Source organism: Amphiura filiformis, chromosome 11 (assembly GCF_039555335.1).
Source record: "Amphiura filiformis chromosome 11, Afil_fr2py, whole genome shotgun sequence".
Lineage (NCBI taxonomy): Eukaryota > Metazoa > Echinodermata > Ophiuroidea > Amphilepidida > Amphiuridae > Amphiura > Amphiura filiformis.
The window spans coordinates 7,023,909-7,038,073 of NC_092638.1; the positions used below are offsets into that span (position 1 = coordinate 7,023,909).

The following is a 14,165-nucleotide window of genomic DNA, read 5'->3' on the forward strand; positions in this document are numbered from 1 at the left end:
GATCTGTGTACTTAATGCTCTGAGTGCTAGTCCTTCGCTTCAACAGAAAAAGTTCCAAGTTTTGAAATACTTTCTCAAAATATCAAGTTCTATCTGAAGAACTACTGAACCAATACCGGGCTTGTTTGTACTCATTTGAATGCATTTTTCATGCTGATTCCAAATATGGTCATGATAATTTACAATTCTGGAATTTTTGAATTTTTTTGAAACTTGTCGTCTGCAATCGACACCAGCGTGGAGAGGGTTAACAGTAAGTTGGTGACCACTAGGGCCCAAGACACACCTTATGCAGCTCTATACAGGCACAGAACCCTCATCAGCCTACACACAGAATAACCATTGCAACCAAAATTGACATCCCAAGTTTTCATATGGGTAGACCAGGACAATTAGCAGTAAGTCCACCAGAGTCTAACACCTTACTAATTGAACCAACTGGACTACTCCTGGGGAGTAAAATTATTTTGGCTGCGTTAAAGTTCAAATTGCTCTTTAGTTTTACAACAATGTATTTGTAGCTTAAAGACACACGGGCATACATAGAACTAATCTGACATATCCTACCTGTTGTGCCCAAGCTTAGAAAATGTTACTTTCCAAGATTTGAGACCTGAATTGACCATGAGCCACATAGCCATGGTACCATAACATCACATTAAATTACAATCCTAATGGAGTAATAATTTATTTGGGCATGCATCATTATTAACATGCAAGGAGGAATATGATCAAATTTGCTCAACTGGCCAATAAGATGCACATATACTGTGACCCTTCACCTAGCCAATCAGAATCACCTGTTTGCAATATGCACTCACAGGTAAAATCATCCAGCATAAATGTACATCATGTTTTTACTGCGACTTTTATACACATCAAGTGCAGGCAAGTCTCAACATCACATTGCGTGAGTCGCTTGTATGATTTTCATATCAAGCCTGCATGCTAACCCCAAGGGTGGGCACTACCCTCTTTCTTAAAGTGCTCCTGATTGGTTAATTGCATGATTTATCATCCGAGGTAACCAATCAAAATAACACTTTTATATCTCTTAGCAATTTTAAGCTTCAGCCCTACTGGCCATTCTTACCATACCTCTGATTGGCTCAATATGCAATATATGACTTTTTGCAACCAATCAAAATAGCTCTTAAGTAGTGCCCACTGGGTTAGAATATTGGTATACTTAACTATTTCCTTCCATGCAATACTTCTTATAACATTCCATTTTAAACAAAACAGGAATTGGCAGAAAATGTGTAAGAAATGAAAGTCGATCACCAAGATATTATACATACTGAATCATCATTTACAAAAGATATGAAGTTGAAACACATGTAAATAAAGAATGGCTAATTTGTACAAAAAGATTTTGATTTATGTTAAAAAAGAGCAGTTGTTTGAAATTAACATGGGCCTAGCTCAGATGAAACGAGCAGCTTGGTCATACAGAATATATATGTCCCTCCAATACACAACAAAAAATAATCACAGCATTCACATGTACACATATAACCTGACACTATTTATAGTCTACTCATTAAAATTGGTAACTAGGCGTGGATAAATATGTATATATTTATGTATAATTTTCATTCCATTTCAGACCAACAATGTGCAATTCCAGTTGAAATCCATACACCCCCTATGGAAGACATGACCTTAATTTTCCACACAGGTGTAGATATCAAATGGAGTCACCCATGTAGGTAACCCCATTTGAAATTCACACTCCCTGTGTGGGATATTAAAGTCATGTCTTCCATAGGGGTGTATGGATTTCAACTAGAATAGCCTAATGGGTTTATTAACTCTTGCCTCGTTCATCCCCGCCAAATTGAACATACATGCAAAAAATCCCCCTACTTCTAGGTGCATTTAAAAAACATGGAGCTAGTTTTTATAATAATAATAACATCAGAACCAAAATTACTCTTCCTTAGGTTTTTTAAAGACTAATTATATACTATATACTTACATTTACAAAATTCTTACAACTTTTTGAAACTATAGTATTAATAATATAGTAATAACAATAACATTTTGAGAATGGCAACTGTGATACAAACCAACTCTTTTCACACATATCTTGACAAACCATGCAGCCAAAGCTTCCAGGTGATAACATTATGCCTGCAGCAGAGACTGTCTTCCCCATCAATGAAAAATACACAAGAAGAGTCACAAGAACAGTCCGCTTACAAACGAGACAAAATCAAAAACTGATCAGAGACGTAAAATGACACCTTTTTAATGTTTTTAACACGTGCCTTTTAAACGTTTTGTTGCTACAAGCATAAAGTATCAAGGTATCTTCTTTTTTTTAGTTTCTGACGCTTTGACCTTTGACCTCATGGATGATACATTCAAAGCCCAATGTAGCAGAAAAAATACACTGTATTGTCAGTCAAATGGCCATTAGTGATAAATCTAAACAAAATCATGAATCATCCCAGAGTATAATATCTTTTATTATTATCATTTCCTCTCATGAGCGTGAGTTTTTTTTTTCTAGTCTGTGCTTTTGGTGATGGTTACTGATACGTCACAGACAAGTGAATAATTGTTTATAATACAAGTTCACATGTGCAATTTATTAATAGGTCAAGTTTTTGGGTCATGCGCTTAATCATTGTCACCACAAATGCCGATTTGAACCTTAATCGGTCGGGCACTTTATAATCACAAGTTCTCTGGAAAAATTGAAATGATATTTTCAATCCATCATTTGTATGTAAGACAGGATTACAATTGCAATTACGTATTTTTTTACAGCGAGCAGCATAAATGCACTCATACAACCCAGCATCCAAATGAACACAGCAATTTGGTTGAATAGCAACAAATTCCCCCTCAACACTATTTAATTATCTGCTTTTTTGATGTTACATACTCTGCCAATAGCCCACACATTTGTGGAATTGGGCGATTCTAGTTGAAATCCATATACCTCCTGGAAGACATGACCTTAATCACACACACCGGGAGCATAGATTTCAAATAGAGGCACTCATTCAAGTGACCTCAACTGAAATTCACACTCCATATGTGGAAGATGAAGGTCATATCTTCCATAGGGGGTGTATGGATTTCAACATGAATAGCCAGTCCTTTCTGCCCATGCCAGAAGACCGCTACGGACATAACAGTTTTACAAGAAAACATTGAAATATTTTTTACACTCTGTGAATATCAAATTCCAGTATAGCCTGTCCAGTATAATGTACAACATGACCTACACCATAATGCATGAATCTTACACAAATGGGACACAGATTGTGATGGTTGGTTGTCAACTTACGGTAGAACACACTTTAGTTCTTAGAAATCATTCAAATACAAATGAAGCATGACTTTGGTCATGGTGTATGTAATAACAAAGGTCAATGGATGGGGTCATATTCCATCTTATACTGAGCAGGCTTTAGCACCCTTGATTTTAATTCTGTACACAAGACAATGTCAAATAATTATTAAAAACGAAAGAGCTTGAGATGTCCATTTTTCAGGAAAGTTCTTTCACCAATTTTTACACTCATGTGACCTTTGATTGTATATTGGGCACAAAACTCATACTCTACAATACAGGGTCAACTTCTGAGCTTCATTTGGTGAATGCAGGTTATTGAACTTTGCCATCACAAATGTGATGTGATCAAATAAAATCAGTCGGAAGTCAGAAATATTGATTATGAGATATAGCCAAACAAAGGAAGTTTTTCCTTTTGTTTCCTTTTGTTTTGGAAACTCTTAAACTGCTCATATCTTTTGATCTGGTTGTCCAAATTCAATTGTGTTTTCTGCAAAATGTAGCTTTGCAAATGCCGTTTACAATCCCATAAGAAACTGAAAATTGAATATGTCCGACTTCAGACTGAATTTGCTTGATCACATCACAAATGAGACCATTTTGACAAAATAGTGAGCTTTCCATATCTCATATACAGCAACAGTCCTTCTTTTTAACCACTTTTTCAATTCTGGCAAAAACAGAAGACAAATTTGAATTGAGCGAAACAAGTGGTTCAAATCGCAAGCACTTTCATTGTCGATTTGATGTATGTACATGGTAATAAATAAAATGTTAACATTTATGTACCAATGTTTACAAGTTTATTATTTTATCATATCATGAGATGCATGCTGAATGTTGGTATCTGGAATCAAAGAAATGATACAAAGGTATCAAGACAAACAACAGGTGTGAGTAACAGCTGTAAGTAACAGGTGCAGCCTGCCTTTAAGACAACAGGTGCAGCCTGCCTTTAAGACAACAGGTGCAGCCTGCCTTTAAGACAACAGGTGCAGCCTGCCTTTAAGACAACAGGTGTATGCTGCCTTTAAGACAACAGATGTATGCTGCCTTTAAGACAACAGATGTATGCTGCCTTTAAGACAACAGGTGCAGCCTGCCTTTAAGACAACAGGTGTATGCTGCCTTTACTAACCACCAGTTCGCATTGACTACCTGGCTTATCTCAGCAAGGCAAAATGTGAGAAGCTATGGGCAGTATGTTAAATATTTGAAGACTTATCCACCAAAAAACAAAAAACCTGTATCTGGTGACTCGTTTATGGTATCATGCATTTGAATTACTTTGTTGTCAGCAGGTTGTTACCCCATACAAATCATTTATTGCCATCTCAAAAAAATTGAATTTCGGGGTTGATATTGACTTGTCAGATTATACGATGTTTTTAACAAACATGGTAAACAAGGCAAGGAGGCAACTAGTTATTCAGACCTCGTATTGTTACCAGGAAAGTATGAGTGATGTGTTAATTCAGGTGTTCTTAGCCCCGTTATGTAAACCTTAATAAATTTACTACCCGTCGGACTCCTTACATATGCATGGGGACACAAGACCAATGTATGCACATGATGTATTACCTAAACACGGACGCTGACATTCACGTCTGTCTTTACGAGTGCTGTACACCTTAACCTGAGCATAGAAGCTATACACCTCAACCTGTACAAGTGTACGCTTAATTCCGATACAATCATGCACCAAGCCGTTAACAAACATACAACATCATAACTTGGTGCATTTATTTCAGTTATTGGGAAAAAGTTAACTTTATCCAACTAATGAGGGTCACAGTTGCAATCAAGCAAAAGCCTTTTTGATTATTTGTTTATCTTGTTGTGGGGCTAAACCATTGATTTTGATCATATATGATTGGCTAATTAATATTGGAGTATGAGTCAGTGTGTGCCATACGTTGTGCATGAGCAGACGACACTAATGAAACTGTTTTTTGTTGAACTTCTCACATACTCACAATATGAATGTGGTGTATAATAATAATAAGCTACGTAAATGATTCATGACACATAGAGACCATTCACAAACTTTTGATAATAGAGACGGCTTGGCTTCTGATTAAGATGCTTCTTCTCCTCCATCTACGTCTTGTACTTCAGTCTTTTCTTGTGCTGCAGGAAGAAAGAAAACAAAAACATATTGTCTTGTGAAATCTTGCATTAATTGTGTTCCTGATTGGCTAATTGAATCTTATCCAGACTTGAAACTGACCTTTAGTTTTAAAAGCTGAAAATGCTCAAAAACAATGCTGAAAAACAGCATGAAATTGAGGTAATTAGCTCAAATTATGCTGAAAATAAAAGAAAACAAGCCAATTTGAACAACAAAAAAAGCTAAAATCTGCAAAAAAGCTGACAAGTTTTAGGTCTGCACCATGAAATATTGGCATCTCATTCGCAGTTGTGACCCAGTTCACATGATTATCAAGATGCACTCTTTAGCAAATGTGCAAAAAACCTCTGCCAAGGACTGTAAATCAGTACTTTCATAAGGTGCTATCACCCAATTTCTATCTCCATACAACAAATTGAGGGGTTAATGCAAGCACCCTCCCATCTGCAATAGCTGACAGGTGTACGAAATGCCGGGGGTACTCAAGTTTGGTTTTGGTAGGGACGTGCCGCTGAGATTTTGGAAGTAGACCCATAAATATACCAATTTTTCAAGAAATTTTGACCCATTGATATACCAAAAGTCAAAATTTTCGGCCAAATTTACCCAAAATTGTCTTAGTTTTACAAATTTCCCCAAAATTTTGGGAAAATTTTGAAAATTTTGGCTAGATTAAGGAAAAATTGGGCTGTTTTCCGAAAAAATTGAGAAAATTTTGAAAAAAGGACCCATTCATACATGTATACCAAAATAGGCTTTGAAAAGGGGGTCATTGATATACCAGAAGGCTGAAAATGCTACCCATGTTTGCGGCACGTCCCCGTATGGACATTTGTACTGAGTACCCCCCCGGGACGAAATGCAGAAACGACAGGTGCAGAAAATGTCTACAGGGCAGCTACATGTATTGCAGATATAACTTTCTTGCACTTAGCCCCTCAAAATAATCCTTTTATTTCTGGAAAGAATTGTGCTATAATTGCTGGCGGAGATGAACTTGTAATATTACTCAAAGTAGAAACGGACTATGATTGGTTGTCTTGCCGATCTTTGTCATCACATGCAAGGCATCCTTTAAGTGCAGAAACTTGTCATGCACCTCGAGGATGATGTCATGAATTTATCTCTGCTGCAAGAGGTGCTTATGCATTAGATCTGCTAACATCTGTTGCAAGGTTCCTTTTATGCCTTAACCATCGCGTATACACGCGTGATGTCAAGTATGTGCATAGGACCTTGTGGAAATAATGTGTTGGATGATTACCAGTATGCTTAATTTGTAAAAAGAAATCTGCAAAATATTATAAATTTATGTTCAACATCTTAGCTTGCAGTAATTTTGTCTTATTAATCCTGAAAACTTACTTCCCATATACTGTCTCAACAAGTTCTGAACTTATCATCTTAACAACTTCCTGACTACCTACCAGGCCAGGAAAAAGTGAGAAATTTGGGAACCTCATTCCAGGAAATTTAGTGTTTGGAGGTTGAAAGGAAATAGAAAACGATGTAATATGTAACAAACTGAGGGGTAATCATTTCTTGGAGGGGAGTTTTGAGTTTATATTCCTGGGAAATTCCCATTTTCCCAGTTCTGCTACTCACATTCTTGATTCATGTCAGACGTCCACAGCGTCAAGTTGTCTCGTAACAACTGCATAATCAGTGTGGAGTCCTTATAGCTGTCTTCATTCAATGTGTCCAGGTCGGCTATGGCGTCATCAAATGCTCCCTTGGCGAGCCTACATGCACGGTCGGGTGAGTTGAGAATCTCATAGTAGAATACAGAGAAGTTTAGAGCCAGACCCAACCTAATTGGATGAGTTGTTTGCAGGTCTTTGCTGGCACATTCACTGGCTGCCTTGTAGGCTAACAGGCTATTCTCTGCTGCTTCTCTTCGGTCGTTCCCTGTTGCAAATTCAGCCAGGTACCGATGATAATCACCTTTCCTGTAAAGAGTATCGATGCAAAATGGGTTTCAAAAATAGCTCTACATATTCTGGGCAGTAAATTGCTCTTAAAAATAGATTTATCTGATTTTGACATTGGTATGATATTCGCTGTCGTAGTGCACATTAGAATATGACCGTTGCTAGGTCAACTGGCTCACGCTTTCTTTGTTATGAACCACTGATCAAAATGATCACAACATAAAGCCTATGGCATATCAAAATTCGGCCCAGGCTTGAACCAGTAACCAATGGTTACTAACGTGCACTACGATAGCGAATTATGGATATCCCACCCATTTAGGTGCACCACAGCCATTTTTTTTTCAAATTCACTGTATCACAACATAAGTGACATGATCAAGGGGAATGAATCACTTGTCAACCCTGGTTGGAAATGAGTTTTACATAGGTTTCTAAAGAGGACAGAGCTTTCAGAAACTAAAAACCCCATGTTGATATGACTTTTGCTTGCGAAGTTATGTCAATTAATCAATCACTAAAAACAGTAAAAAACAAAAGAATTTTAACACTTTCTTTGCCAATATCTCAAAATCAATATTAGCAACATCCGACTCATTTCCCTTGATCGCGTCACATGGATGGATTTCAACTGGAATTCTGGAATAGCCTAATCTTTCCAACACCATCACTGTACTATCCTACTACTACTACTGCCAGTAACAGACTTGGGATGATCCCCAATTCTTTTTGACTTTTACATGTTCAGGGATGACTCTTCTGATATTCCAGGACCACCATTTTACATGACTCCCTGAATCATGAGATGCCATACACCCATCGCATACACCTGTCCATTCTGAGTGGGAACGAGGAGAAATTTAATACAAAACATTGTATTATCTACAACATCCAAACACTTAAAATGCCATATGAGCTAAAGGGTAGAGGTTACACTCTCTGAATAGAGGTTATCCACGTCACTCATGTGTGACTTCTAACAAAAGGCGCGAATTCCAGTAGTATTCCTCATTCAAACCAATGTGAAACCAATGCATGACCTCGGAGTTACTTACATGACTTTGATGGCGGGCTATTTTGAAACAGTCATGGTTGCACATGCAGGTACTTCTTTTGAAAATCCTAAACAAGGTATACATGTAGCAGTCGTCGATAGGATATGCAGCTTATAGAACACGGATAACCTCTATACATTTTCCATCATCTCTCCCCACATCTTTCTTAATTCACATAATTTAATTTTTTCACAGCACACCAAAATTGACCTGTAGATTGCTAAATTTTTCAGATCTCACCCAATGATCCACTTATACATGTTACCAGTACAGTGCTAAAATCTCTCACCAAAAGACACTAGTTCAGATTGGGCTATTCCATTTGAAATCTATCCGGCCCCTATGAAAGACATAACCTTGATAAGGGATTTCAAATGGAGTCACCCATTCAGGTAACCCCATTTGAAATTCACACTCCCTATGTGGGAGATTAAGGTCATGTCTTCCATAGGAGGTATGGATATCAACTGGAATAGCCCATTTGCTGATCGCACTAACCCTTTCACTTTAAGACAGTGAAATCCTCCACCTGGTGATTAATGATGGAGTGCTTTATTTTGATGTTTTCAATTTTTCCTCTATTTCATTGCTGCTAACAATGGACTGTTTGGATCATATCAAGTAAGTTTATATTGAATTTGATCTAATTTGCACCACTTGTGCTTTTTTAAAACTTCCATCTATAAATACTCCCTTCCAATGCACCACAATATTGGTGTTCAAAATGGTGAAAATGCCTGCTGAATTGTGCAGCAAAATCATCTGAGCACGCTGAGCATAGTTATAATAGCTACATGATATTTGTTTTGTACGGTTTATATATTATTTTCTTGAACTGCAAAATTATCTTTGACTTTTCAAACTATAGCAATATCAAGTACCCCTCCATCAATGACTTAAGCAACCAGGGTGAGTGGCGTACTAGCCAAGGATTTCCGGGAAGGATGGATGAGGGGGGGGGGTTGTGGTAGTGGTGGTGGTGGTGGGGGGGTAAATGCAAAGTTGTCTGCTGAAGCGTTCCTACAGGTAAATTAGGTAATTCTTGGCCAAGCTCGAACACTCGGAATGCTAGTGGCTCCGCGATAAACACACACGCACATAGCGATGATACAGAAGAAAGCATTCACACGCCTTGCATTGCATACACGCTTAGTACGCTACATGGACACAACAGGTATGTTTGAGTTTAGCCAAGAATTACTTAATTTACCTGTAGATTGTAGAATGATTCTGACAGGACAAATGTGTTTGTGAAAATGTGGAATTTTAATGCTAAAATAGGACAAACAAGGTTAATTTGGGATTAAAACAGGCAGAAGTACTTCAAATTTTGGCAAATTTTTCCTGTCCCCGAACAGTATGCCACTACCCAGGGTGCCAATTTGATCAAATACAGTACCTAAATAAAGACTTACATTTTATAATAGAACACTTTGGATTCTCCCTTTTCAGCGGATGGAAGGAGGTGTTCGTCCAGTACTTTAAGGATGTCTGTACAGATATCTTTTAGCTCTTTCTCAACCTGAAAAATAGAACACAAAACAACATGTGTGATTATAAATTGTTTAAAAAGTTACTCCATGCAGAGACACACTTTGGTCCTGATGGGACCAGGCTCAAACGAAATGCTAAAGAGCCTAAAGCACGCTGGCCTATATGGTAAGAAGAGTTGCAAATATGTGACACAATTTGGTCCATGGAGGCCTAAGGAGGCATTTTTGAGTTACTATAATTATTACATGATATAATGAAGATATCAAAGGTCTAGCATAAAGCTTCAGTGAAGTTTTGTGATGTCTATTTTTGCCGTATCTCAATTTCAAACTTGCCGCCTTCGGCTTCCATGGACCAGATCGTGTCACATAATTAGTTATGTATATGACACTGCTCCAAAGGTCACTGTGTTGTAAGTTAGTTCTGTTTTAAAACAGAACATTTATACAAATTTGATATTTTTGCTATTAAAGCGAATGAATAGACAAGAATGTTTGTCAACACACAAACATTATGTAACCAAAGGTTTCCCGTGGTATAAATCTCACTATTTTTGAGAAAAGTGAGGGATGAAGCTATGGATCCCAAAATGCCCATTAAATATTATACATTATTATATATAATATGAAGCTTCCATCTATACCACTCATTTTTAGTACTGAATGACGTTTAAATCAAACTGTTCAGTATTTTTACAAAACTGTTCAATATATCTTGATACCCGCACGCTCATCACAATACCCAGAAGGCACGCATCACATAAAGCATAAACGCAGTATTCACGTAGAGCGTTCACAAACAGTGATTGAGACTAATTTTGGTACTGCACGACTCCCTCTGGTGTGCAGCAAGTCATGTTGTCCTGCGAAGCACACAAGCAGCACAAAACTGCAGCTAAAATACGGCGATTTCATCGGGTATAATCTGAGTTAATCAGGTCAGTATCTTAATATTGACGGTGCACAGAGAACATGGTTACTCGTTTCACGGCGGTATTGCAGTAGTTAGGCCTACAGCTTACTCAATTGTCTGCGTGGTGCGTGCGTGTGCATTCAACCAACACAATAACAAGGCCAGCCTAGCCTTGACTAGGCCTAGCCTATGTGTATGCATAGGCCTGTGTCTATAAACAGCCTTGTGTTTCTGATGCATGAATGTTTTCATTTATGAGTTTCAGTCAGCTTCATATTATATAATAATAATAATATTGGATAGCTTTATTTCGGGTTGTATGAGAATATACTGCACTTGCCATGAATGATATTCAACTCGCCGTACCGGCTCGTTGAATATCATTCATGGTGCGTGCAGTATATTCTCATACAACCCTCATGCCATCCAATATTATATAAATATCCCATTAAATATTATACAATATTTAATGGCAAAACATAATTGTCCAACTTGCCATGGTCCTGACCAGTCTAAAAGAACATTGCAATATGCAAGTACAAGGTTACCTGCCCAAATCCTATATCAAATTATGTATTTCTTGGCCAAAGTGGAACAGTCGCGTTGCGTCCATGTAGTGTACTAAGCGTGTACGCAGTGCAAGGCGTGTGTATACTTTCTTCTGTACCACGCTATATTCGGGTGCGATTATTGCGGAGCCACTAGCGTTCACAGTGTTCCAGTTTGGCCAAGAAATACTTAATTTGATTATAGTATAAACATTACTGGTATTTAGTCACAGTGGTTACTGCCCAAAACTGGCCAGTTGGCCTGACCAACGATGTTAGACCTTAATTTTGTAGGAACAACCAAGATATCATGCTGTTATGCCATGCTGTGTATTTTTGATGTATTTTTATTTTCTTTGTACAGCGCAGATGCGCTTTATAAGTTCTTTAAAATAATAATAAATAATAATAATCAAACAAGTTTCCTTCATTCTTACCTTTTCTCTGTACTCCTTTATTAGCTTAGGATCCATCCTATCCTTATCCCCTTCCCGATTCTTGTCGCTTTCTGCCCGTTGCTCCAAACTGCTAATTATCCTCCATGAGGCCCGGCGAGCACCTATCACATTTTTGTAAGCTACGGACAGCAGATTTCTTTCTTCTATTGTCAGTTCAAGTTTCATTGCTGCTACTTTCTTCATTGCTTCTACCATTTCTGTAAAGACAAAGAAACACACATTTTAGAACATGGGAATGGTTACGGCAGCTGTACATCTGGGGGAATTTTAAACCCCAACTCAGTCCATGGCAGGGGGAATCCCCCCAACAATTTTGCCTTTCCCCCAGTCAGGAAAATAATCATAGAAATTCTTGTGCAGAAAATGGCCACATTTTGGGCAAAAATCACACCACTTTAAACAAAAATTTACAAATTTTAGGAAAAGATGCCAGATTTTTGCCACCCCCTCCCAAATTTTACTTTTCCCCCAGAAAAAAATTCCTGGTGCTGCCACTGCTCACTTACTCTCAACCTTAATCTAAATAAACCCCCAGAATCTAACCCTAATCTTATGGAGTGGAGGCAGGCAGGGTTACCAAATTCAAGATTTGGAAGCCCAATTGGGCAACTTTTTTTTAATTTTTTGTTTTTTACCCCATAAAACACCATTGGGCAATATTTCAACATTGGCCCCTGCAAAATTAATAGTCAGTAGTTTCCCGTCCCATAGAAAATTTCTGTGATTTGACCCTCGATTCGGCTAACCCTGGGTGGAGCCAGTTCTCCTGAAGTCTGGTACCTCTGCATTACAATATAGTTAATTGATAAGCCTGGAATCTCGTAAATTGGAAATGCCCACATTGCCACCAACTGCTTGAACGTTGATATCCTGTTTACCGCTTTACCTGTTGCGTTGGGCACTCTTGGGAAAGCCCATTCCAGTCACATTTTTTGCATCTTGATGAGCGTCAGGATTGCGAGACGTTGGCTAAATACAACATGCTCCAATCCACTCAAAACACTGTGCAATTGGTGAACGCCTTTATTATTTACACACCTTTGTGTGGGGGCCATCTTAAAAACACTGCACAATTGGTAAATGCTAAATAGTGCTTGAAATAAGGCAGGGCAAAAGCCTGTAAAAATCACCGCAGGCCCCTTGAAATTTTGTGATACGTCAGTAACACATACAAGGTGCACTCAATGCCAACTTTATCTATCCATGAAGGTAGTAGAGGAGTGAGCTCGCGTTAAGCTCATTACGTAAATTCTATTGTAAACACAATAGAGACAGATATACCTTTGATCTAATGATCATCGCCGATAATTTCTGGAATGACTCCGTCTCATGGGGGGTTCATATTTAGTAACAAGTAAATCATGTATGCGCAAAACATGTATTATGGATGCGCATACATGTACATTTACTTAGCTGCTGAACTTGAATATTCATATTTCATTTAATATAATAATGATTTTTACGATTAATATGTTGAAACATGTTGTTCCAGAATGTTTCTAAACAGGTTATTATGGAATGGTGCAGTTCACACACATTTTAAGGACGGGTAAAATTGTTTTAACCACTGTTTTAAAAATACGCAGATCTTATTAAAACAAATTGCGCATTTTTAAGTTGAGGAATTCTCCCATCAAAGCGAGATGTATCTCAGTGTCGCCGGTACTGCCCGGGTTGGTCCGATTTATTTGTTTACCCAAAACTTTAACAATTGTTCCTCCCCCGAGGTTTCAAAATAAACCGCCTCCTGAGCCCTCTTTTAAACTAGGCAATGAAAGAGATGTAAAGCATCATTTTCATCAAGTTAGAATGACTTATGCTGTTTCATCATATTTATAGCGCACATAAGTGTGCGACCATGCATGTATATACAGCACAAAAGATTAAAAGTGATAATCGGGTTACATCATCAAAACGTTGATCTGGAAACCTCAAAGGGCGGCAATTATGATTGTACAATAGAATGCGTGCGAGCTTTCTCCTTCTCTACTACCTCCATGATCTATCCACATATCATCATCTGCTGCTGATTTGAGAGTCTATAGTCATAAGGACCAGTGTAACATTAAAATTTTACAATTTGAGCTTAGGCCCATAGATTTCAGTATTTCAAGTACTGGTGAATGGTCAACAATACAACAGGCACTTTAATTTTATGCATGGTGCAAGCTTTAAAATATAAAATCTGCTGCATGTTGCACACAAGTCTTGTACTAGAATGCAAGATTTCAAATAATCTTGAGATTTCAGTCCACAATTGGAGGCAATGGTAAGGATCAAATACCTTTCATTCAACTTTTTCTTATGAACTCGCTCTTCAATA

General features: G+C 37.8%; 1 protein-coding gene across 1 annotated transcript in view; it reads right to left on the bottom strand.

Moving 5' to 3' along the window:
- Window positions 1-2,357: 2,357 nt before the first annotated feature.
- The window catches only part of LOC140164281 (14-3-3 protein epsilon-like), a 36,692-nt gene continuing 24,884 nt past the window's right edge, over window positions 2,358-14,165 (bottom strand). The window contains exons 2-5 of the mRNA XM_072187550.1: window positions 11,822-12,039; window positions 9,846-9,952; window positions 7,050-7,393; window positions 2,358-5,443 (exon numbers count right to left, since the gene is read on the bottom strand). Of these exons, the coding sequence (XP_072043651.1) occupies window positions 5,391-5,443; window positions 7,050-7,393; window positions 9,846-9,952; window positions 11,822-12,039 (722 nt within the window). The 3' untranslated portion in view covers window positions 2,358-5,390. The remainder of the gene's footprint in view (window positions 5,444-7,049; window positions 7,394-9,845; window positions 9,953-11,821; window positions 12,040-14,165) is intronic.